Source organism: Podarcis liolepis (genome assembly GCF_965112155.1).
Source record: "Podarcis liolepis genome assembly, chromosome: 1".
NCBI lineage: Eukaryota > Metazoa > Chordata > Lepidosauria > Squamata > Lacertidae > Podarcis > Podarcis liolepis.
Genome location: NC_139554.1, coordinates 47,360,658 through 47,385,926, shown reverse-complemented (window position 1 = coordinate 47,385,926; position 25,269 = coordinate 47,360,658). Strand labels below are relative to the sequence as shown.

Genomic DNA, 25,269 nt, shown 5'->3' with positions numbered 1-25,269 from the left:
AGGGCCCTGCGGGACTTGATATCTTTCCGTAGGGCCTGCAAGACAGAGCTGTTTTGCCTGGCCTTTGGTTTGGATTCAGTCTGACCCTTATGTTTCCCTCCCCTTATGGTTTTGATTTATGGGCTACTATTAAAATGTGGCTGCATCTTAAATTGTATTTTAACATGTATTTTAATAAATTGGGTTTTTTTGTTTGTCCCCATTATGTTTTATTGTAATTTTATTGGTGTTAGCAGCCCTGAGCCCGGCTCTGGCCGGGGAGGGTGGGGTATAAATAAAATTTTATTACTATTGTTGTTGTTGTTGTTGTTGTTGTTGTTGTTGTTGTTGGAAAGGTAGCAATGTCCACTTTTCATGCAATGCTGGAGATGTGCATTCCACAATCATCCATGAGGTGACTGCCTCAGGTAGCAGGATCCATCTGGGCAACAGATTCCAATGTCAAACCTTCTTCTTCCCTTGCTCCCGATGTAGCATTTCCCTGGTGGGGAATAGAGGAGCCATTTTGGGGTCTCCTGCTGGCACCAAAATGTCTTCAGCTGGCAGCCCTGGGGTTTTTTTGGGGGGGGGAGGGTGTGTGTGCTCAAGATGCTGTCAACCATTTTTGGTGATCCAAAGCCTCAGTTCCTTCATTTTTATACACATCAACCACTATTGACATAGGGACCACCAAGCTTGACAGATGGGACTGTGCGAACCTTTAGCAGGTTGCTTCTGATGCTAGTCCAATTGTTCTCTCCAAAATTAAATTATTTTATCCAGAATTTTAAAAAGTTCAACCTTATTTATTACTGAAGTACTACTTCTGGGTAGAAAATGTTTCGGATTGGCCAGCCCACTGGGGGAAAAAACGAACTGTGGCTGTATCCTAACTTCAATCAAGCTTCCGATTCCTTCTTGGGGTGGAACTTTTATATCTCTACAAAATGTCAATTCTATTATTCTGTGTCCTTTGTGGTGTGTGTGTGAGAGAGAGTGCACAAATGGGCCGATTTCAGCTGCAAAACAAGCACAGAGGAAAAGTATGAAGGCTGTGCTGCTGCCCTTTATAATTTTCATTTCACGCCATTTATATACCGCTTGACTGGACAGAAAACCTCGTTTCTAAAAACAGAACCCAAAACATGAAAACTCTCGATGAGAAGAAACCCGTTAAGAGCAGGGATGTAAAAACATTCAAAAGATTGCCCAAAACCAGGAGTAGCGAAAGAGAGACAGGCAGACAGATAAAGCACATGTATGTGGGGATGTGTCTTCTCACGCTTTTGACCGCGCAGGGAAGCTGTCCGTCAAGCGGCCCGGCCTCGCCTGGCCCCGCCCCAGCCGCGCGCTTTATAATAGGAATCCTTCCTTCGAATGGCATTTAACCTGTTGCAGCTGGAGGGGGCACAACGCGCTCGCTGTGGGGAACAGAAGGCGGGAGAATTCGCTCGGCTTCCAAAGGGGAGGAAAGCAGCAAGCTGAAGAAGCCACCCCAAAGCCAACACCTTCAGCCACCAGCGACGAAAGGGGGAAGTTTTGTGGCCGCGTTTTCTCCCCTTCTCCTCCTCCTCCTCCTCCTCCTCCCCACCCCTGACGATGCCTGCTCGACGCTGGGGCTCCGGGGCTCCTCGCTTGCTGTTGGCGCTGCTGCTGCTGGCTGTGGTGCCTCAGGTTTCTGCCCACCGCGCGACGGGGCCCCGGGTGAGTGGAACTCGCTTGCTTGCCTCGCCGTTTCTGGTGGGAGGAAGAGGAGGGGGCGTTCAAGTTTGCGCCACGCCTCGCCTGGTTTAGATTCCTTCTCCATAAGGCTTGCTGGTCACTTCTAAACGGCTTGACTGAAGCTGGGAAAAAGTTTTTCCTTTAAAGCAAGCTTTTCCCTTTCATACTTATAACTGGCTGTTGAAAGACAGCCTGAGGAAAATGTATTTAAAAAAACACACAAAAAACCATCACCACCAACTTACTGGTTCAGTGTGCCTTTCCTGACCCCACGTTGTTGGAGATGGAGCTCAGCCATTCTGGGGAGCTGTTTTGTGGGGCAAGTGGGAGACAGACTCCTCTAGGGGTGGGTGTGGGGGGGCGTGCTTGGGTTCTTAAGCCTTGTTTTTAATTGTTGTGGTTTGATCCCCAGGATCAAAAGCCCAGGCGCAACATGAAGGGCTAAAACTGCAGTGCGGCGAACATATGGTCAGGGAGTAATTTAGCATTCTCTTGTTAATTTTGCATTGAACAAAATTGCCTTGCTATCCAAACATAGCTTTAGGACTTTCCCCTTTTTTATGTCTCAAAGGGGAGTGAGTAAATGAATCTGTTTGCCCTCGAGTTAAATGCCCCATAAGAACACTGATGTTGCATCAAGTCCAGGTTACAAGGGTTGAGAACTATGTTTTAATCATTTGCGAAAAGGGAATATTTTACAATTTCCAAAAATATTTTGTGAGAGAACCAGTTGCTTTCTTTGATGTTTTAAAATTAATAGCACACCTCAGACTGGTGCAGAGTAACTCTGGATTCTAACCATTTATGGCTGAAGTCCTATATTCACTTACCTGAGAAAAAGCTCCATTAATGATAATAGGCTGACTTCAAATAACAATGATAAAACAGCCTATATTAGCCAGGCATTTCCCTCCTCCTCCTATATTGTGGGGGTAGATCTGAGGAAAGCACTAAAAAGTGTCCTTACACAGTACCTCTCCAGCTGGAAAGTCAGGTATGTGTACTATATATTTTATGCACTAAATCTAATGCCCTGTTCAAGACTGGAAGGTTTATGGAGTTACTGCTGTTACTGAGGAGAAGGCGAGAAGAACCCTCTTCTCCAGCTTGCTGGTGAACTATCTTAGTACTAGACTGTAAAAATGTTTTAAGAACACCCTACTATTAAGCAGTATAGAGGAATAAAAAAGCATCCTTCTGTCATACCTCATCTAGCCCCTTTTATGAGCAGATGTGTAGCACAACAACATCTAAAATGTGGCAAAATGTTCCAGTGCATGTCACAAATCTTTGAATTCAAAGGGCAGCCGAAAAGCAGGGTCTCTGCTCTGTGCATGGAGTGCTTTAACCTAAAGTTCCAGTGTATACCTAAAGCACTTCTATCCCCAAGCCATGCTACTCGATATGATGGTGGCATCTCTCTTTGGGAAAGTATTCACATGAGCTCCAGTGTTGTGGTATCTGAGGGCTTTAATTAGGAACAGTTGAGCTGAAAAGCGAAGCACACTAATCCTGATGCCAGCCCGTATAAACTACATACGCTTGTCTATCAAACTAAATCCACGTAGACCATTTTTATATACTTGACTTTACAAGCCTCTCTAATTGCTCCCTGCACAGTATCTTTTTGAGGAATAGAAGCTATTTCAAGAGACCCCTAAGCCCAATAAAAAGCAGCTGCTGATTTGCCACTTTCTTGCTACATGGGTTCAACAAACTTTTAATTTCAGATGGTGCTTGAGTTAAAGCTTCTTTTTCTTCCTGGTTTGCAGCGAACCTTACGTCCCTTATCTTTGTTGTGGAAGATCTATGCCCTTTAAAACTCTTTACTTGTTTCCTCTTCAGTGTAAAACTGTGGATTTAATGGATGTTTAACTCGTAAATCCCGTCTCCTCCCCCTTCCCAAGTGATTTGTTTGAGAAGTATGGGGCTTTTATTTTTGCCTGCTCGTTTGTTAGCATGTTGAAAGTCAAAGGGGGTTATCCTATCTGATACACTTTCCCCTGACCATTAGGCTCTGCCAATAAAGCTGTCACTAGTATAAATATGCTGTGCTTTACGCTGCCATCTGCATAACAAAACATTTTTTGAATAATTCATTGCAGGGCTTTATAGTGGCTAAGCCATATTACTCAGTTTTCTCTAATCCTGTTATGAGATCTGCAGTAAGGGGGAAGATGTAAAGCTCTGGCTTGCTAAATAATATCCTCTTCAGGAATTACTTCCACTTGTTTGGGAGGTGGGGGAGTAGCAAGCATGTGAAATCAGTGCTGTAGCTTGATCAGAGTTTTGATTTCCCCCAAAATTAGAGAATGCAGAGTAGCAAAAAGTGACTGGAAATCTGAATCCACAGAATTCATTTTGTTTAATTGGAAATGATGGCATTGTCCTGCCCCTGAATCCTACAGATCTTACAGTGCTTTCTCCCTGAGTGTTAAAACTGCCTAGTTGATGGAGGCAGATGGTTATTCTAATAATAAGATTCCCCTCCTGATCAAATGAAACACTTAGTGTCATTTCTTTTTAAAGAGGCTATTTTATTCTCTGCGTATGTTATCAAGATGTCAAAAAACACTGAAAGGATTTAGATGAAGTCTGCCTCCCCTCTCATTCCATAGATTGATTCTAGCAGTAGTTACTTTCCCTAGCATATTAGGCTAGGTAATAGCGCTCCCTTTACAAATGCATGTATTTATGGAGAAGATGCTGAAAACAGGACAGCTCCACAATTCAGTTGTGTTGATGCCTGAAACTTGCCTGGAGGATTTACTAGACACCACAAGACGCTAGAGAAGAATGCCCAACATAATACATATTGTGCATCTTGTACAGTGGTATCTTAGTTTACAAACTTAATCTGTTCTGGAAGTCCATTCTTAAACCAAAGCATTCTTAAACCAAGGCGTGCTTTCCCATAGCACCGGGGGAATCAGTTTACAAATGGAACACACTCAACAGGAAGCGGAACATGTTCTTATTCCAAGGCAAAGTTCACAAACCAAAACACCTACTTCTGGGTTTGCAGCGATCTTAATCCAAGTTGTTCATTAACTAAGCTGTTCTTAAACCAAGGTACCACTGTATGCTAAATGGCTATGCATTCCTTCTTCCCTGTGAAGCTTCACAAGTTTGCTCCCTATGAGAAAATAACCTTATAGGCTAAACTTTCAGGCTGGATAACTAGTTTATCATATGGGTTCAAGAAACTGCCATCTACAGTCGTACCTCCTTTTGCATCTGGGATCTGTTCCAGAGTCCCGGATGCTCGATGAAAGGGACGCTTGGCAAAGCGCCACTCTGCGCATGTGTGAAGCGCAATTTAGCGCTTCTGCACATGCACGAGCAGCAAACCTGGAAGTAACCCATTCCGGTACTTTTGGGTTTGCCTTGGACATTGGACGAAATGGACCCTAAACAGGGTGGACTCAAAACGAGGTACCACTGTAATGGTGAAAAGAGCCCCATCCATTTAAAGTATATCCAGCACACATCTAAAGTGCATGTCTTACCCCAAAGAACCATGAGAACTGTGGTTTGGTAATGAGGCTGGGAATTGTAGCTATGTGAGAAAGAAACTATCATCCTAGGATTCTTTGGGGAAAATCTTATGCTCTTGATGTGCGTTCAATGTGTTTGAAATGTAGGATGCACCTTGGGTTTCTCTAATGTATCACAATACTGAAACTGACTAGAAAATAGAACCTTTTTCAAGAATTTTCTGCAGCCCCTTCTGTGGAAGAGTAACTGATCCATTTTACAAAAACAAATATATATTTGTATAAATAAACTCTCATCCCTGACTATTCTCCCTTTTTAATTTTTTTAAAAATACTTAAACAGTAGTGTTTCAAAACATAGTGAGCTGTTTCAAAGGGGACACAACCTTTTTGTGTCATCTGGAATGTGGAATCTACTAGATAATAAATATATGTTGCTAAATTGGGTAGAGATAGTGAAACATCTGAGTTTTCTGTCCCCTATATGTTTGAAAGATTAACAGTTTCTGGAGAGAAGAATAAAAGAAACTTCTGGCTGTGTGTCAGCAAGAAAAGATGAAGACATAACTAATCACACTTGAATTAATCCCCCCCCCCCCTTCTCCCACCTACCTACATTGTCAGCTTGGCTTGCCAACTGTAGATTAATTTACCTACAGTATCAGTCTGTTCATTTATATGCAGGAGAATTCTTCCATACTTTCCATCAGGCCCTTCTTGTTTGCATTTTCCCACAGTATAGTGAAAGCTTTTAAAGGTAATCTGAGCATGAGATGGAAGTATGAGATAGGCCAAAGAGTGGGATTGGGGATCGGTCTTGGCACTATTTCTGTAGAGCTCTTTTGTGTGAATGTTTATGATGGTGGAGGACTTGGGAAGCGCAGCTTCCTTGGACCTCTGCTGTAACTAGCCAGCTACCTGATAACAGCTTGCAGCATAAGGATGTACTAGACTAGAAAGGGTTTGGAAATCATCCTACCTACCTACCTGAAATCATTGTCCCTCCCCCCTTAATGGACATAGGTCCTGCACAGGGGAAAAATTGTACATGATCATTTCCGACTTGTACAAGTACTTGTAACCAGTACTTCTTAGGCAACTGGTTCTTTGTGTATCAGTAATAAATGTAGATGAAGAATTGTTGTGGCAAGCTCATACTGCTTCTGCTTGCTTTAAAGCTCAGTGCAATGAAGAACAACTACTTTCCTGTTCCTAAGCTGGGAGAGAAGAGTTGTGGGATCCTCTTGTCACACTCAGCAGAGGCCCGCACCAGTGAATCAAGTCTTCTTGCCCTTGTGGATTGGTAGAGGCCTGTTCTTTTTCATACAAGTAGCTGCCATTCTACCATTCTTAATTATGCAATCATGCTCTTGTGGTCTCTACAATGAGGCACATAACGTTCAGGTCTGGAACCTTTAGTTCTGCGAAATAAATGCTGGTTGGTAATACCTTTCACACTGCCCTGTGTTCTCTTGTGTCTTTCTTTCTCTCCCCCCCCCCCAATTCCTTACCAGGAGCCTAATATATTTTATTGGTTGGGACAGGTAGGAAAATACTGTTCTTACTACATGCTGTAGAGATGTTTTAACACCTTTCAGGAGAAAAGCACAACATAATATTTGCCTGCACATCCTAATTTTAAAACTTTGCTTAGGTTTATAAATAGCTTATGAAAGTATGTGCTCAGTGTGATTGTTCTTCCATTGGATGTGGTGTATTGACTAGTGTACCTAAATATGTGAGGCAGTTCATGGTTTCAGTACTAAATACTATCTTGGCCAGTTAGTCATAATAAATTCCTTTCCTGCGGTGAAGTGATGACTAAAGTCTTCCTTCTCATTTCTTGTGTTGGAATTCTGTTGCTGCTTCAGGGTTGGGTCCAACTCAAAGTAGACCCATTTACATTAATGCTTTTGACCATTAATTTCAGTGGGTCTGTTCTGAGTATTACCAACACTGGATACGGCCTCCATTGCTTGCAATACATTTAAACTGTGTGCTTGTGGGTTTAAGATTCGGACTTTGCAACCACAAGAAATTACCCAGCATGGGTGACAGCTCTACACTTCAGCATGTATTGGCATATGCAACTAGTGTTCAAGTAGCTTGTAAATAGTTTCTTACTCTTCCTTCCCTGCAGGCCTTATTGTACAAAACCAAAAACAAATGTTCATGTTTCTAGAATTATGATACGCAGCTCTTTAACATCTTCCAAGTTCCAATGTGTTTTCTTAAAACTCCGCTCCCTGCAAATAACAAGTCCACAAGCAAGCAGTAAATAAGATTGTGCCCAGCCCTGCAACATCACTTATGTGGAAGAGATGCTGTATGGATCAGAATTATTGCAGATGATCTGCTAAAAGGTTTGTATGAGAATTTAAGTGTTTGGAAGGGCCCAGCACAGATTATGTATAAGCAAATTAAAAAATATTTAATGCCTGAGAGCGTAGTGCCCTGATAAACATACGAATTCTCCTGTTAAAACACTGTTCATTCTCTGAGCAGTGAGAAGTTCAGGGATAGGGCTCTAGGGCTTAGTTTCCTTAAATAAGAGTGCCAAGGATACTTGTGGTATCTCTCAAAAAGGAAGCTGGCTTCTTCCCATTGCAAGATAATGTTGCCTCTATATGAATAATACCCAAACAAAAGATGTGAGAATCCATCAGATTGTATCTTAAGAAGCAGTTTGTATTTGGGAGTACATGTGTCTTCTGTCTGGCACATATCAAAATGTGTCCTGGAGACCCTTGCGTAAATACTCTGTTCACAGAATTAATGTTAATCCCTTTCTAAGCAGAAGTTTACATACAGTGTCAACAAAAATGCAAAGCACGTGTGGCCTGACAGAATGAACACATAAGCCATACCAAAATGAGCCTTCCCATGCCCACCAGTTTGTGTACACTGAATTACCTTGCATAGAGCAACAATTCCCAAACTTATTCTGGTTGCTTATGTTTGAGAAACAGAAAGGACTTGTATGTACTTTCACCATCTGGGGAAAACAACACTAGGAGACCTGAGAATCGGGTTGTGTTGATGAAAAAAATGTTCCCAATATAATCTCAACAAGCTTCTTTATCTCAATTGTGGGGAAATGTTTTGACTACACACAGACACACATTTCTTCATTCTCAGGCTCCCTAGACCTAATCAACAAAAACTGAAGGACAGCCTATGAGAGGCTTTTAAATACAACAAGCAACAGATGAGCCGCAAAACTCAGCTGGGTTGTCTTGTGGCTTTGCTTCAATCAAAGCCTTATAAATTTGACAGTTGATAATAGAAAGCTGCTGTCAAGATCCAAGTGGATTGGCATGAAGTCTGCATCTTAAGATACACACTTCATATAATCATAGAACTGTTGAATTGGAAGGGACTCAGATGGTCATCTAATCTGAACCCTGAAATGCAGGAATCTCAACTAAAATAGACATGATGGCCATCCAACATCTGCTGAAAAACCTCCAAGGAAGGAAATTCCACCACATCTCATGGGAGTCAGTTCCAATGTCAAACAGCTTACTGCCATAGTCAAAATAAAAAATTCCTTCCAGTAGCACCTTAAAGACCAACTAAGTTGACTATGGCAGACCAACACGGCTACCTATCTACTACAGCTTACTGCCAGAAAGAGTCACAGTGGGCCATGTGTGTTTGTCCCCTTTTCTTCCCCTCCTCTCGTGCCTGAATCTAAATTGTGAATCTCCAGATAGGAAACTGGGTGCCTTCATATTGTATAGAATTGCCATGTGCCTTGAGCCCTAAGGGTAGGGCACAACATGGACTTTCCCCCTTCTTTCCCCCAGAAAGTACTCAAGGACTTCAGTGACCACAAGCAGTCAAACTCAATTTTTGTCTCCTCCACAAAACAATAAATATTCTGTTGGTGGTCTCCCATGTAAAATGCAAAACATGTGCAGCGCTGTTACCTTTACTGTGAGTTTGGATAGGCTGTGATTAGCGTGGGTGCAGTTCAGTGAGCAAACCATTGGAGTATTTCAAAACATTTCTCTAACTGGCAGAGGACATCATGGGGTCTCTTGAGTTGTGCAAATTGAAACTGATCTTATACATTGCTGTCGCAAAGTCCTTTTGCACCAGGAGTTCAGCTAAAGCCTGTTTGCTCTTCTCTGAGTCTCAGCACTCTGACCCCCCAGATTACACTGGATGCATCCCAAAGCAGGAGCTGCACAGAATACAGACACTTGGACAGAATATAGCTGCGCTGAAATACAAGATAACTCATTTTAGTCATTTATGCTGGAGGAAGCTTATAGAAACCTGCTCCAAAGCCAGAGTCCTCAAGGATCTGCAAGAAGAACTAGCACAAGATAAAACAACTGCATGAAGAGTGAGACTGTCTAAAAGCTGAGCTCATCAAGCACTTGGATCGTCCCACAGATTTGAAATACTTCTGTTCAATTATAATAAATCAATGGAGACTTTAAAAAAGGGAACCATTTCATGCAGCAGGAACAAGGTGTATAATAAGTTGTCCAGTAAAATGATTATGCTCTCGTAATAAGAACATAAGAACAGCCCTGTTGGATCAGGACAATGGCCTATCTAGTCCAGCATCCTCTTCTCAGTGGCCAACCAGATGTGCATGGGGAGCCCACAACCAGGACCAGGGCACCATAGTCTTCTCCTCACTTGCAACTCCCAGCAACTGACCTAGCCGTTGTGGCTTGTAGCCATGGATAGCTTTGTCCTCCATGAGTTTGTCCAGTCCTCTTTTTAAAATCATCAAAGTCAGTTGCCATCACTGCCTCTTATGAGTGAATTCTATAGTTTACAATGTGCTGCGTGAAGAAATGCAGTAAGTCAGCAATTTGCATGGAGGTTATGTTCAGGGGATTGCACTTAATGCCAAAATTGTGTATAGTCAAAATACAGTGGTTCCTCGGGTTACAGACGCTTCAGGTTACAGACTCCGCTAACCCAGAAATAGTACCTCTGGTTAAGAACTTCGCTTCAGGATGAGAACAGAAATCACGCAGCGGCTGCACACCGGCAACGGGAGGCCCCATTAGCTAAAGCGGTACCTCAGGTTAAGAACGTACCTCCAGAATGAATTAAGTTCTTAACCCGAGGTACCACTGTAGATTGGATTCAATGGCAGGCAGGATTGCCAAGGTCATTTTCCCAAGAACCTTTGCCCCCTTTCTATCCCTGCCCCTGCAATAAAGCTGAATGTTCACAAGTTAAATGCACATAAGTTGCTGGCTTACTGTACTACCTTTTACCTGCCTTGGATCTTCAAACATTCAGATTCATTGAATGCCCCTCTATAATGCCTCCTATTACTCACCTTAGAATCATAGAATTGTAGAGTTGGAAGGGATCCCTAGGGTAATCTAGTCCATCCTCCCTGCCATGCAGGATTCTTTTTGCCCAACATGGGACTCAAACCGACAACCCTGAGATTAAGAGTCTTGTGCTCTACCGACTGAGCTATATGCTTATAACTTTAAAAGCCCCAAATGGTTACAACATTTACACATTCCTTAACGACTGCTAGAATAGAGACATAAAATAATCCTGGTCTACTAGTCAGTTGGAAGAGGGTTGCAAGCCATTGTGGGGTGAGGGTTTAAAATACCAGTTGCATTAGTGTTAAGTTACCGTTGCCTCTGGTTATTGTTACAAGGAAAGCTGTAATGGCTTTATCCTGAAATTCAAAATGTATGCTGGAAGGTTGAATGGAAAAACCACTGCTAAGTGCAGAGCTACTCTCTTAGCACAAGATGTCTTTTCTTTACCTTTTCTTCCCCTGTAATGTGTTGTACAATTTACTTTCTGCCCTGACATCAGTATCTTAGTGTTTCCTTCTAAGGGAGGAACCAATTATGTGAGGAGGAGAAACATATAGCATAAGGTGAGGATTTTACCACTTGGCAAATCAGAAGAGCTCAGCTTATATCACTCAAATGTTGTGTCTCCTACCCTAAATTCAAGACCTGATTTATTTCATTTCTTGGCTGCAAATATTTCTTGGTTACATTTCTTAAATGCTGTGTATTTATAGGAAATTATCTCCAGGTCAGAACATTTATCTCCACTAGGAGACAGGTGATGGATTAAAGCAATAAGTGTAGCATTAAGAACCAGTCACTCTTAAGTCAACAGATGGAGATGTGATATTGGGCAGAGTGAATTTCATCAACACATACTGCTGTGCAACCAGTGAGTTTCAGTGATCCTGTCCCTACAGCATCCTAAAGCACCATGTGTACCTACATCCACATATTTACTCTGCAAACATGAAGGACATAATAAAATTTTTGTTTTAGACTAGAATTGTGAATTGTTCATTATGTATTGGTGCTTCTGACAACATTTTAACGGGTCATGCAAACAAGCAAAATGGTTGCTAAACAGCAAGTTCATTAAGCATCAGCAGACACACTAAATTATTGTCTCTGTGTGTAAAATAACTCTCATATGGAACAATATGCATAGTTAAGGGGCTTGGTACTGCCTTAGTTGAGTTTGTGATGCGGTGATCATCATGCTAACTCTGCTTGTCTTTGATCTACCAGGAAACAATGCTAGAATTGGCTTGATTCCTGGGCAAATCAAACAGAAAAAAGCAACATTGACCCATTAATATTACTACTTGACAGTACCTTTAAGGTGAAGCCATAAAGAAAATTTGGCACCCTAGAATTTGAAGGGAGAAATGTCAAAATGCTTATGGGTCGTAGCCAACTAAATTCTACCCTGAGGAGACCCATTGAAATTAATGAACCTAAGTTAGCCAAGACCATTAATTTCAGCCAGTCTGTTTTGACTATGACTGCTGTTGGATACAACTCTATACTGTGGTACCTCGGTTTAAGAACAGCCCTTTTTATGAACTATTCTGTTTACGAACTCTGCAAAACCAGAAGTAGTGTCCCGGTTTGCAAACTTTACCTTGGTCTAAGAACGGAAGCTGAACAGTGGAAGGGTACCGGCGGCGGGAGGCCTTATTAGGGAAAGTGTGCCTTGGTTTAAGAACAATTTCAGTTTAAGAACGGACTTCCGGAATGGATTAAGTTCGTAAACCGAGGTACCACTGTACAGCTTTGTTTATATGGAATAGCCTGATGTTGTGTTAATCCACGGTACCTTCAACATTTTGATATTTAGACAGCCTGTAGCTTGTGGAGATCTGCATTGTTTACTTAGTTTAAAAGCAATGCATTAGTAATTTTGTTTGTGTATAAATTGACTGGGCCAAGTAGTCATGATGCCGCCTTAGGAGGACTTAAGGAAAACACACATGAATGCTAATGATGTATTAAGATACAGCTGTAAAGGATGACTGTGGCAATAAAGCAAGATGGTGTGCTTTGATACATCTATCTTTGATATAGGCTTGCTGCACATTTCAGCATCTGGTCGCTTTGCAAATGAGGTCTCAGTTCTCCATTTGTAGATTGGAAAAAAGATACTAAGATAACTTGGGCGGCAAAGAAAAAGAATAGATGCCATGCTTTTCATGTCATACACACAGATGATAGTATCGGTTGGCTGTGAGCTCCTGCCCCAGCTCCTTTGTTTTCTATCTCTCACTTCCTCTTCCTTGGTTGAATGATGATAATCAGTCCAAATTTGTTCTTTCTGCTGCAGGGAAGTTCTTTGGGTGCTGATTGCAGCTTCACAAAGGCTTGCCCAAACTGCTCAGTTGTGGGTTTTGATGTGCATTGTGCACAGATGAGAGCTCTAAATAAAGTGACCACCAAACCTCTCTCTCCCCCCCCCCTTTGTCTGGACAGACCTTTCCCAAGCAAAATCCTAAAAGTGCTTCCAGCTCCTGAGCAGCTGCAAGAAACCTGTTTTTTCTCAGACATTAAAAGTTCTTTAATCAGTGTTTGTTGTTTTTGTCAGCGGTGGTGCTGAGGTGTGGAGAGAAAGAGCAGATGCTCTTGCCTGGCAAATTTAGCTATCTTCTGACCTCTCTTATCTCACCTCTGCTGCCTTCCCAGGTCAGAGGAGGCTGGAGTTAGTCCGGGAAGCAGCTATAAACGTGCACCTGTGTAAATGCATGTTCAAAAGTAAAGGGTTTAAGTCCTCTTTTGAATACTTCAGAAAGGCTTCCTGTAGCAGTCACCCAAGAATTTGTGCATTTAGAAGAGAGAGGCTACTGCAAAATCCTGTTGTGGGCTCAGATGCCATATTATAGCAGGATTCAAAAGATCATTGAATCCTGAAACTTAGGTACAGAGCGTAAGCCTAAAGTATTCAACACTGCCCTTTACCTGCTTGTTTCCACCCCCACAGAATCCACTATTCTATTATCTAAAATTGGCCAGTCCTGAAATAGTAGTAGTAGTGTTAGTAGTAGGGCGTGGGGGTTACGTAAAGTATCACAAGTGCTTGCTTTCTCTGTACACTTGATATTGGGCCTCCAGAGATTACAATCAAAAGCTGCAACTGTGCCATTTAAAAGTAGTGATTTACATGCAGAACAGGTAGCTCAAGAAAATGAGCCGCAATTGACAGTGATATATAAATATATTGTGCTGTTAAACACATTCAGAACTGGCTGCCTGTTTGAGATAGGGTGCTTATTTTATGGGGACCCATGATTTGACACCCCCCCCCGGCAGAGGAGAAACTCTTTATCCAGCCTTAAATACATGTACTGCTTTAAAATGCTGCTGCAAAAATACCTACATAGCTATGACCCTTCCTCAGCTTTTCAAAATGTGGTATGCAGTGCTCTTTTTTTGGTAAAAAAAATGAGGTGCTGATACTCATACCTTGATAAAAATGCAGTGGGCACCAGCACAAAATGGCTGCCACGGGCAGCAAGGAAAGAGGTGACGGTACTATGTACCGGTGAGTACTATTGCAAAAAAGCACTGGCAAAAAAAGCAGGATAGGCTATTTTATACAGATTTTTATTTAACACCTGCACCATCACCAACACACTGCAAAAAATAAAACAAAATCCCCAAACCCTGGAAATTTGTGTAATGTGTTTGTTTAGGCAAGAGGCAAAATCGTAGATTAAAAGGGGCAGGGGAACAAATGCAGAACCATGGCCTACAGTGCATGAAGTGTAGAATTCATGTGTCTTCTGTCAGCTCTTGTTTGTATAGGCTTCCTCCACAAGAGTGAGTTGGCATAGAGAATAATTTGATTTTAAATCTGTAGAGCTTAGGGTTTTGGTTTTGAAAATGAAGTAACTGTGCAAAGATGCACGCTTCAGAAATGCCTGCTTTGGCCAGGCCAGCAAGCCTGGAACTTTGTGTGTTTTTAGCAGCTTTGGACTTGGAAAACATCTATCAGATTTATATACCTGTTCTCTTTAGTTTTGAAAGAGAGCCTATGTGGTGTAGTGATTGGAGTATTCAAACTAGGGTCTGGAAAACCTCGTTTCAGATCTATTTAGTCTTGAAGATTGCTGGGTGACATTTTGCTAGACACCTTCTGTTTGCCTAACCCACCTCAGAGTTGTTGTGAAGATAAAGAGTGGGAAAATCACATATGTCAACTTGAGCAACTTTCAGGAAAAGGGGGCTATAAATGTAACAATAAAGAAATACATAAAGGTTTACACAACTGTTGCACCAATTGTAAGAACGGTGTTTACAGCAGTGACTCTGACTTTTCCTCGTGGTGCATGCCTCTATCCGCATGCTGGTCTCTTGAGACAGTTCTGACGTAAATTTGGTTGGATCCTTGGGGAAAAGTGATAAGGTAAACTGAAGGAAATGCTGAGACTTTCACCTTTTGAATTGTGTCTTTGTAAGTGCGCAGAAAGCTTGCATTAGTGGACACTGCAGTGCTCTCTTAGGCCAAAAATGAAAGCAGTTATACACACACACAAACGAATGGCAATAAAACAAAATAAGAGGCCATCAACTAACTATCATGGAAAGGTGTGTTTTTAATTGCCTGCATAAGCCTGGTGGAATAGAAGAAGTTTTAGCAGGTGTTTAAAGATTGAATCGGGAGGCATTTGGTCAACGACAATAAAGGCTGTTTCATGTTGGTATCAAATGGGCTTCACAAACTTGAGGGACAGCCAATGACATTCTGGAAATGATCTCTATGGTTGAGTTGGGATATAAGGATTCAGCTGGTCCCTAAGGTGTCCTGGTCCTAAGTCGTTCAGGGTTTGGTACATTAATACAAGGGCCTTGAACCTGGCTTGGTAGTGGATGTGCAGCCAGTGCTTCTGTTTTAACAGAGGCATCCCATAGCACCAGTCATGCGCCCCCACCAGCAGTCTGGCTGCCACATTCTGCATCAGCTGGAGCTTCTGAAGGGCAGCCCCACATACAGTGAATAGCAGAAATCCAGTTTAGAAGTGATCAACACAGTGGTCAGGCTATCCCTGTCCAGCAGTGACCATAGCTGATGGACCAGACAAAGCAAGGGAGAATATCTTCAGAGAGGATATATATGCAAACACATTAATAACGCTAGAAAAAGTAAACAAAATGTATTAAAATTCACATTCATTTTTTATTTTAAAAAACATATATTTTACTTCCTGTTTTTCACCTTTAGTTTTTAATAAGTGATCGTGACAGAGACCCGCAATGTAACCTCCACTGCTCCAGGTCCCCAACCAAGCCCCTCTGTGCTTCAGATGGCAGGACATATGAGTCAATGTGTGACTATCAGAGAGCAAAATGCAGGGATGCAAGCCTGAGTGTGGTTCATCGAGGCAGATGTAAAGGTAAGGAAATGAAAGTGGCTTTATTGGCAATGGTATGGGAGTGTTTCGTCTTTTTTTTCCAGACTGTAAGTTGATTCTTGCATTACGCTAGATAAGCACCTCCTAGGATTATCTGTATTTGCAAATAACAGTTTGTTGAGGAGGAAATGGCTAGCATTATTTATTTCAACAATTTGTATACAGCTTTGCACTGTATTCTTCACACAGTGCATATTCATCCATCCATCCATTCATTCATTCATTCATTCATTCCCTGCCTTTTCCCTTGACAGAGCCTCAAGGCGCTTAAAAGATAAAATAAGATAGCAAAGTTATATTAATGGAGTGTGAAGGGATAAAAGTGCACTGTGAGTGAGTTTATTTTACAGGCTGTATTTCATTCACTCCATTTTGGTAACTTTGCAAGGTGTCCTCCTGCTTTTCCATTTTCAAACTCTGTTTTCCTCCTTTAGAGCTGTTTCTTTTTCTTTCTCAGTGGAACAGCTATGCATTCCCCCAAATGTAGGTGACCAGTTATGTAACTGTTCAGTAGCTTGGCCACTTATATGGATTGCTCTAGACATTTTCTTTTTTATGGACTGAAGGTCCTCTGGAGGATCAACTTTAACCCTTCCCTTTACCCATAATAATGCCTCTCCATCAGATTCTTCTCCCGCCCTTCCTCTGCTGCCAAATTGCAGCACAGGAGGCAATGATGATTTGGAGTTCAGTGACGGGGGTGGAGTATTTAACCCCCTCCCCCATATAATGGTTTCAATTTAAAAATTTCCTCCCATCTAGGGGTAGGGGATAAATTTGCTTCTTTATGCATTTAAACCTGACTCCATCTTATTTTCACTTTCTGAAAGAATATGTGAACAAATATGCAACTATCATTCAAAATTCACGCTTACCCGAATTTCGTGATGTTCACCAAACAGATGGTAAAATACATATTTTGATCGGCAGAGAAATGAAATTATTAGCGAACATAAATATTAGCAAAAATGCTTATAAATGTGTACATTAGTCAAAACTGCTTATACAAATATGGTAAGAGAAATTTGCACTAAAATGCTGATGAATGTTCATGAGGATTTTTCCTCCTTAATTCACAAAATGCTTAAAAATGTGGAGACCTGAATTTAAGAACTGGAAGCAGAACTGAAATGGACAGTTCTTTCTGTTCCTACTACCAACAATTGGGGCTGAGCTAAGGGGGATCTCCACTTGGCAACAAAATGTTGTTTTAGTTCCAGAACATTTGAAGCAGAGCTGCTATTCTGATTCCAGTTTAAAGCAGAGCAACAATGATTGGTTGCTGCTAAATAGCCCATGTGTGGAAGCACCAATGGGTGGTGTCTTGTACTGCCTGCTGCTACTTGAATTCCTAGTGGATTTTGTCCCCTTCAGATGCTGGTCAAAGCAAATGCAGAATAGAAAGGGCTCAAGCTCTGGATCAAGCAAAGAAGCCGCAAGAAGCAGTCTTCATTCCAGAGTGCACTGAGGATGGATCATTCACCCAAGTAAGATTTTCATCAAGATTCTTGTTTCTTTTTGTTGAGAAGATGCATGGAATGGATTGCCTAAGCTTTGTCACTTTTGTGTATTTTGCAGAAAGAAACATAGTTTAAATGTGTGTTGTACTTTGCTTGTGTATTTTATACTCAGCTATCTATACCCAAATACAAGGTGTACAGTGGAACCTCGGATTGCGGATGTAATCCGTGATGGAGGCATGTCTGCAACCTGCAGCGCCGTGTCTGTGCACGCGCGTGACACACTTTGGCGCTTCTGTGCATGTGCAAGTGGCGAAACCCTTTCTGGTACTTCCGGGTTTCCCGCGGTCCATAACCTGAAAATGCATAACCCAAAGAATCTGTAACCCGAGGTACCACTGTATAATAAAATATATGGGTCGGATTTAACATCTATATTCAATATTTGGAAATAATTTTCAGACACCTGTGCTTTCCATAAAACCCTAGCCCAGAAAATCTGTTGCTCAGTAACCTTTTTTAAAAATAAGAACCTTAACATTCTAGCATGTCTGTATTTACAGACACTGTCTGTTTGTTTACATGCATGTGCCCATGTAACTCACTTGGCCATGCTGAGAATTCCTTAACTACAGCATCCTCCCAAGACTGGATTCTTTTTTTCTCTTGGAAAAGTGTTTTCCTGCATACAAAATGAATGTTTTTCTTCCTATTGCCCCTGCCGCCTTGTTATTCAAAGAGGAGGGGAAAATGTTTATCTTTCATTTCTTATCTGTCCTTTGATGTGATTCCTTATCAAAATGCCTACTTGGAAGGGGGTCAGTGAGCCTTAGGAACAGCAATGTTTTTTCCCCTTTATTTTTTAGCTTTTGCTTGTAGAAAAACTGAAATGTCTCAGCTGTTTTAGCTCTGTATCAAATATTTTAAAGCACATCCCTAAAATGGAAATGACTGTTCTACATACTGCTGCACTCACAAGGGAGTAATCCTATTGGGCCTACACTGTAAGCTAAACAGAATTAGCTACTTGCAATTCTACCTTTGGAAGTCTGCCTCCTCCATTCATGCCATATTGCAGTTCTTGAAGATTTCACTAATCAGTACATCTAGAACACACAGTGAAGAGTTCTCTTTGGTTGTCCCAACACAGTAGAATTCTTTTCCTCCAGTGCTCACCAAATCTGGGTATATCAAGCTATTGTTTTGGGGGAAATGTTTTAGTTTAGTACTTCATATTATAATCTGAAGTCATATAAGGGCATCAGCTCATTGGGTCTGGTTAGTGCCTGGATGAATGGCTGCCTGGGAACCACATGCATCCTTTGGTTCCATCATGAAACAGAAGTGGGATTTAAATGTGTTCAAAAGATAGACAAATAATTACTTCAGACTTTTCTTCTTTATTTAATTTGTATACCATCTTTCATCTGAATATCACAGGGCAGTTTACAGTATAAAACACAAAATACATAACATAAAAACAAAACGAAAACAAAAAAACAAAACTGATATCCCCACACATTTAAAAGGCCAAAGATTGTTCTTCGCCCAGGCCTTTGGCTGATTAAACAATAGTTTGCTTAGTGCTTAAATATTAGTAATGAAGGTGCCAGGCAAGCCATCCTGGGGGGGGGGGTGCATTCCACAAGCCTGTGTACCCTATACTCCATGTATTCCCCACAGACCTCTGTACCCTATACTCCATATATTGTATATATGCTCCCTTCTCAGGCTGGCATATATTTACATCTGAGTCTTTCTGTGTACCCAGGAACTCTGCTTTCTATACCAACTACAGTGGTACCTCGGGTTAAGTACTTAATTCGTTCTGGAGGTCCGTTCTTAATCTGAAACTATTATTAACTTGAAGACCACTTGAGCTAATGGGGCCTCCCGCTTCCGCCACGCCAGCGGAGCACGATTTCTGGTCTCATCCTGAAGCAAAGCTCTTAACCTGAGGTACTATTTCTGGGTTAGCAGAGTCTGTAACCTGAAGCGTATGTAACCCGAGGTACCACTGTATATATTGGTAGAAGTGAGATTGTATATGCTGTTTCTGCTTTCAACCATGATATGTTCAGCTTCATGTTTGCATATGAACTCCAGTTTGCATGTCACATAGTTGAGAATCATGGAAAAAACCAGGTTCCTGATCACACAGCTGGAGACCTGTATACCTACAACTGTACATGTGCAAATTGTACTGACAGCATACCTGATCCCACTCTTCCTCTGTACAGGGCTAGGAACAGTTAGGCAGACACACATACCTGGTTCTACCAGCCCCACCAATCCTACTCTGTGAAGTTTGCTACAACTATTTTATAGCTCTGAGAACACTGCTTGGCAGACACCTTGGAGCAAATACCCCCCCACCCAAACCATCACACTCCCCATGCAGTTCAGGCTACCAGTATTAGATTTCTGTACCACTAAACTTTTTGAACATGGCCTCTGATTTCCTAAGTTGTTACAGGACAACGGCTGCTGTATTTTAGCTCTGAGAAATGATGTAGGAGTCAGTACGAGGGAAGAAGGGCAGGCACAGACTTCATTATAGCATGGGCTCCTGTCGGCAGCATACTGAGCCATATGATTAATCCTGGCCAGTGCCTGTATTTTCCATACACATACAATTCTATGTTTTCCCTTCGCCAGAAGATGGAGTGGAAACAAATCGGCCCTTGATTTGCCTCTGTCAAGTTATAATGGACGATCCTGCCAGCTTGTTAAAATGTTTATGTAGTCCTTTGAAACCTCATTCTGGCATCTTCAGTGAGGAACTGAACAGACCTCAACAAAGGCCCCATTCTCCCAGAGGAGCCTGCCAGTGGCTACAGTTTTAATGTTTTCATATTCTAATGGTTTTTATGGGTGCAGGAATTTATTTAAGGGCCCACTGGTTGAAGTGTTGGCTTTTGTTCTACTTCACACACTGTAATTGATGTGTCTGACGTAGGGGTGGGGAGGGTCGTAACAGCACTTCTAATTAATTTGGGAAATGGTGACAGAGCAGTTCTGTTGTGCGATATTTGCTGCTATTTGGTCAATTTGAGCTGGGAGCTTTTAAGCTGTGTGTTTATCTAAATTTGACAAAAAGACAAAAGAAGCATTGCTTTCCATGTGATGGAAATTTGTAGGTGGCAATCCAGAATGAAAATGCGTATGAAAGCCTAGGTAGTCACCCAAAAGCTTGTGCAGCATAAGAGTTAAGAACATGAAATATGAGTGTAGTATAGTGGTTAAAATCATGAGCTATGAGCTAGGGTTAGGGATGAAGGAGATTTGGCTGTTGCTTGCATTTTAATGAGAAACTGCTTAATTCACACTTCTCAAATCACTATGGAAACTGAAACACGGCCATCCTTTGAAATTTGCAGTTTTCTGAATTTTGTGATGCAGTTCTCCAACCAAATGTTATGCCCCAAAATTCATGTAATAGGGGAAAATGGGCAGAAAATGTTTTATATTTAGGGAAATTGATTTCAGAAATGCATATATTAATCAAAATGCACAAAAATGTGTTTATTAGTAGAAATTTTCCCTAAAATGCTGATGAATTTCCATCAGGTTTTTTAAAAAAATGACCACAAATTGCTTCACAAAATTTGGAGAACTGAATTTATAACTGGGAAAATGAGGAACTTGGAGAACTGAAATGGTCTGTCCTCAGTTGGTGTGTTCCATTCTTTATTCAGCTGTAGACTTTCTGGATGAATTTAAGCAAGACATTTTCTGCCCCCCTCATCTCTAATGTGGTGATCATTTGGTTGTGATTCAAAAAGGCTTGTAAGTTTTGTTTATAAAAAATAAAGACTGTTGTGCTTGATCTGTATTACTATAGTTGGCTATTTTGAATATATGGAGAAATGAAGGAATTTGAGGGGAGGCAGAAAAGGTTAAATGGGGATTGTAATGAAGATGACCGATCAATGAAAGTTGACGGTATGATGCAGCTTTCGGTAAATATCCTTTTCGAAAAACAAAGAAATGCTAAGAGCCTGCTGGATCCAATCAGAGGCCCATCTGGTCCAACTTTCTGTTCCCACAGTGGCCAGCCTGTGGCAAGCAGAACTTGAGTAGAGCAACACTTTCCCCACTTGTGAATTACCAGCAATTCAGAGGCATACTGCCTCCATCAACAGAGAAAGAACATAGTCACCATGGCTAGTAGCAAGCGATAGCCTTATCCTCAATTGATTTGCCCAATCCTCTTTTAAAGCCATCCAAGATAATGATCAACACATGTGGTGGCAGATTCCATAGGTTAACTGTTTGTTGTATGAAGAAGTACTTCTTGTCTGTCCTGAATCTTCCAACACTCAGCTTATTATGAGAGAGGGAGAAAAGCTAGCACCAGCACAATTTCAGTATTTCTCCATCCTGCAGAGGTAAAGAGAATTCACAGTGCACAAGCATGCACAATGAAAGAGGATGAAATGCATTTACAGACTTTTCCAGTGGTTTTCAGTTATGTTTTATGCACAAGCAAGGGGCTGCCTGTAATTGATCTTCAAACATTATTGTAGATTGTATTGGTCATTTTTGCTAGGCCTTTTAAAAAAACTACAGTTTAAAAAAGAAATTGGTCAATTAAGAGTATGCATCACACTTTCCCTAAGTTTTTGATTGTTTTGGCAGTGCCATAGCTCAGTGCCAGAATACTTGCTGTGTATGTCGAAGGCACTTGGTTCAATTCCCAGTATTTCCAGTCAATAGGATAGGATTAGGTACCAAGTGATGTGAGCTGCTGCCTGTCCTAGTGGACGATATTAGAACAGGGGTCACCAACCTTCTTGGGCCCATAAGCACACTTGCAAATGAGAGAAAGTGTTGTGGGCACCACACACACCACATTCAGGCAAGTACTGCAATCTGTTCTATGCTTTTTTCAGCAGCATTTGGGGCAGGGGGTGAGGACTGTGCATGGGCTACAGAAAGCCTCTGTGGGCTCACTGGGGCTCCAGGCTAGATGGACCAATTGTCTGACTCCATATATGGCCAGCTTCATATGACTACCGATCTTTGGCAGCATCCCATTCATATGGGTTTCATGAACTGCTGCAATCAGGCATCTTGCCAAAGGATCAATAAACCTCTTGTAGTCTGAAATAAATCCAGAAAGTCAGGAGCTGTGTTGCTTCAGCTTTTTAACTGATTGTGTTACTTTATTCCGTTTAACATAAGTAAGCAATAAAGTTAATCTCTAAGATCTTGACAAAAGCTATTCATTTGTCTTGCATCTGGTCTTGTGATTATATTACTGTACGAATTGCTCTACTGTTTCTTTCATGGAGGGTTTGCCCTGTTCCACTAATACGTAACTGTGGCTTGACTTCCCTGCCCTACTGGCAAAGCTGAGGAGCTATCCAGCAGGTTAGGGAGCAGGTCTGCAGCAAGGTTCTTGATGCAGCAGTGGAGCTGTCCAGCCAGAGAGCCAAAAAGAGCTGAGCGGAGTTGCAAGAGGCAGTGAGCAGCTGAGTAGTTTATAGCTATCCCCAGAACCCTAATCTGAAGCATGTGCTGGTTCTTGCTTTCTCCTCCTGGCTAGGGCTCATGTTGTGAGGGTTTGTGCTTCCCGATGTACAGTGCAGCAGCTTCTTCTTGGGGTCTCCCTCTGCTATTGTGGGTGATCGAGGAAGGTCTGCAGCTGGGGTCTGTGACGTTCAAGATGTGTCTTCTGTTTTTCCTTCCCTTCCAATGTGTGTTAAACTTGCTCCACCTATTTTTGCAGTAACTGTCTCTAATTTGTTTGGGTAGGCCAGAGGCTTTATATAAATTGTCTGATTTGGTTGCTACGTTCCTGCTAAGGACCAGTTATTCTTCCTTTGTTTGCATATAGATATTGCCTAGACTGGGAGACATAACCATTAAATTAAAAAGTGCAAAACAAACACTTTTCTCATTTTCCTTGAAAACGTTTATTCCATAAACTCTATTGGTTCCTTAATGTCTCTAATAGTACAAAAGTTTTCACATTCAGTTTGGGTTACTGGATGAGCACAGGTTGCACGTGGATTCTGGGAACCCTGTAACTAGTAGGTTTCCTCTTCTCCAAACAGGTGCAGTGCCATACCTATACCGGATACTGCTGGTGCGTCACTCCAGACGGCAAACCCATCAGTGGTTCTTCTGTACAGAACAAAACTCCTGTATGTTCAGGTACTGAGGGCTGAGAAAAAATGATTGCTGCTTTTGATGCTCAAATAGGAAGAGAAAGGGACAAGCATTTTGGCTTTTAATTCAAAGGTCTTGGACCCGTTCATACAACGCAAAATTAGTCCTACACTCAGGGAATTGAGATAATAGCTGCTAATAGCTGCTCCAACTTGTGGCCAGGTCAATCTTCAGTGCTGCTTGAAAGCTGTCATTCATTCACAGCTCATCTTCATTATATGTTGCAAATGGTTTTGACCATCAGGTGAAATGAGTAGAAGAGAGTAACGCAGTTTGAATTTGCTCAGCGTTTTTTGGTCAAGATAATTGGCATTCATTGTTTCCAGCATGTGCTCTAGCTTGGGCACCTGTAAACATATGATTCTCCATTCAATGACACATTGCTTTATAACTCTTTGGGTATCAAACCGAATATATTTTTAAATAGCCTCTTGATGCTGTCCGAGTGGCTTCTTTTCCATGAAAAATAAATTATGTTAGAATAGATACTTGTCAAAAGAGTTGGTTAGAACTGGATTTTTTTTAGGGATGAAGTACACTAAATGGGTTTAGGCCAAACCAGACTTCAGAAAAAGTTTGTAATATATTACAAACCGGACCATCTATCTCCAGCAAGCATCTTGCCTTTCTTTTCTCTTTCTCTCTCTCTCCCCCACCCCATTCTGTCTATCCTAAATGGTGAGCAAAATAGGATTCCATGGAAGGGGGGGCAGGTGCCTGACAAACCAATATCTGTTGCTGGCAGAAAATCTTGGAGACTAAAATACAGCTACTAGGCAGTGTTTTTTAGGAATCTTGACAGAAGGCCAGCTGTGGTCTCCTGCACCAGTCCAGGCCCTGCCCCCATCAACCAGCTCTTGTATCTGTCCATGAAGTATCTACCACCTGCCTATCAACACATTTCATTCTGGCCATACAGTCTGTAACGTCATCAGACCAGACTGCAACGCTCATATTTCAAAGGAACCCCTTCCTCTGTACTTTGCTCTTGCAGATAGTAAACTTGTATCCTTCAAACTGGATTCTACAAAATGACTGAGCCCAGTACAAAAGTGGCTAGAGAAGCAGCAAGATTTCTGGGGACTGGACACATGTGTTGGGGCAGTTGCTTGGAATTTTTTATTTTTTTATTTTTAGGGCATGGCATCTAAGGCAAATGGGCCAAATTTGTGCCAGTGGATTTGGCTGAATTTGTTGAGATTGTATATCTGCGACTGCTTTGCCCATGTCATCTCTTAAATAACAGAATTATGTGTTTCCTTCTCTTTAAGGTTCAGTAACTGACAGGCCTTTAGGACAGGGTAATTCTGGGAGAAAAGGTGAGTGGAGTTCTATGCTCACAGAAGTGGGTTTTGTTTTGTTTTTTGATGTAGGGCTTTCCAGTCATTCTCCTTAAGTCATGTTGGAACTTCTCATAATATCAAAAGCATTACTATAGTGCAAATGGTGCCATGGTATCAAGTTCTGAGTCTTAAGTGCTGCTTTCATGAGGAGAAGAAGACGACATCTGATAAGAGTACACAAAAGCAGAAGCTGCAGGATAGTCCTCATGAATTGTGTTACCCACCTGAGTTATCCTAAGATTGAAAGAACAGAAGACTGGCATGGTCAGCACAGATCTATAGCAATGCTGAGCATGCGTTTTAAATTATGGGCCAGCTGTTCCCAAGTGTAGGATTTTCAGAGGTGCTGCACATTGGCCTAACGTAAATTCTCACTGTGATGTGTGAGA

At 41.7% G+C, this 25,269-nt stretch overlaps 1 protein-coding gene across 2 annotated transcripts in view; it reads left to right on the top strand.

Moving 5' to 3' along the window:
• Positions 1-1,337: 1,337 nt before the first annotated feature.
• The window catches only part of SMOC1 (SPARC related modular calcium binding 1), a 60,004-nt gene continuing 36,072 nt past the window's right edge, over positions 1,338-25,269 (top strand). Inside the window, exons 1-5 of one of the 2 annotated variants that reach the window (XM_083509122.1) lie at positions 1,338-1,683; positions 15,711-15,882; positions 17,275-17,387; positions 23,423-23,522; positions 24,809-24,856. In XM_083509122.1, the coding sequence (XP_083365248.1) occupies positions 1,579-1,683; positions 15,711-15,882; positions 17,275-17,387; positions 23,423-23,522; positions 24,809-24,856 (538 nt within the window). In that variant the 5' untranslated portion in view covers positions 1,338-1,578. The remainder of the gene's footprint in view (positions 1,684-15,710; positions 15,883-17,274; positions 17,388-23,422; positions 23,523-24,808; positions 24,857-25,269) is intronic. The other variant, XM_083509123.1, reaches the window with a different exon arrangement.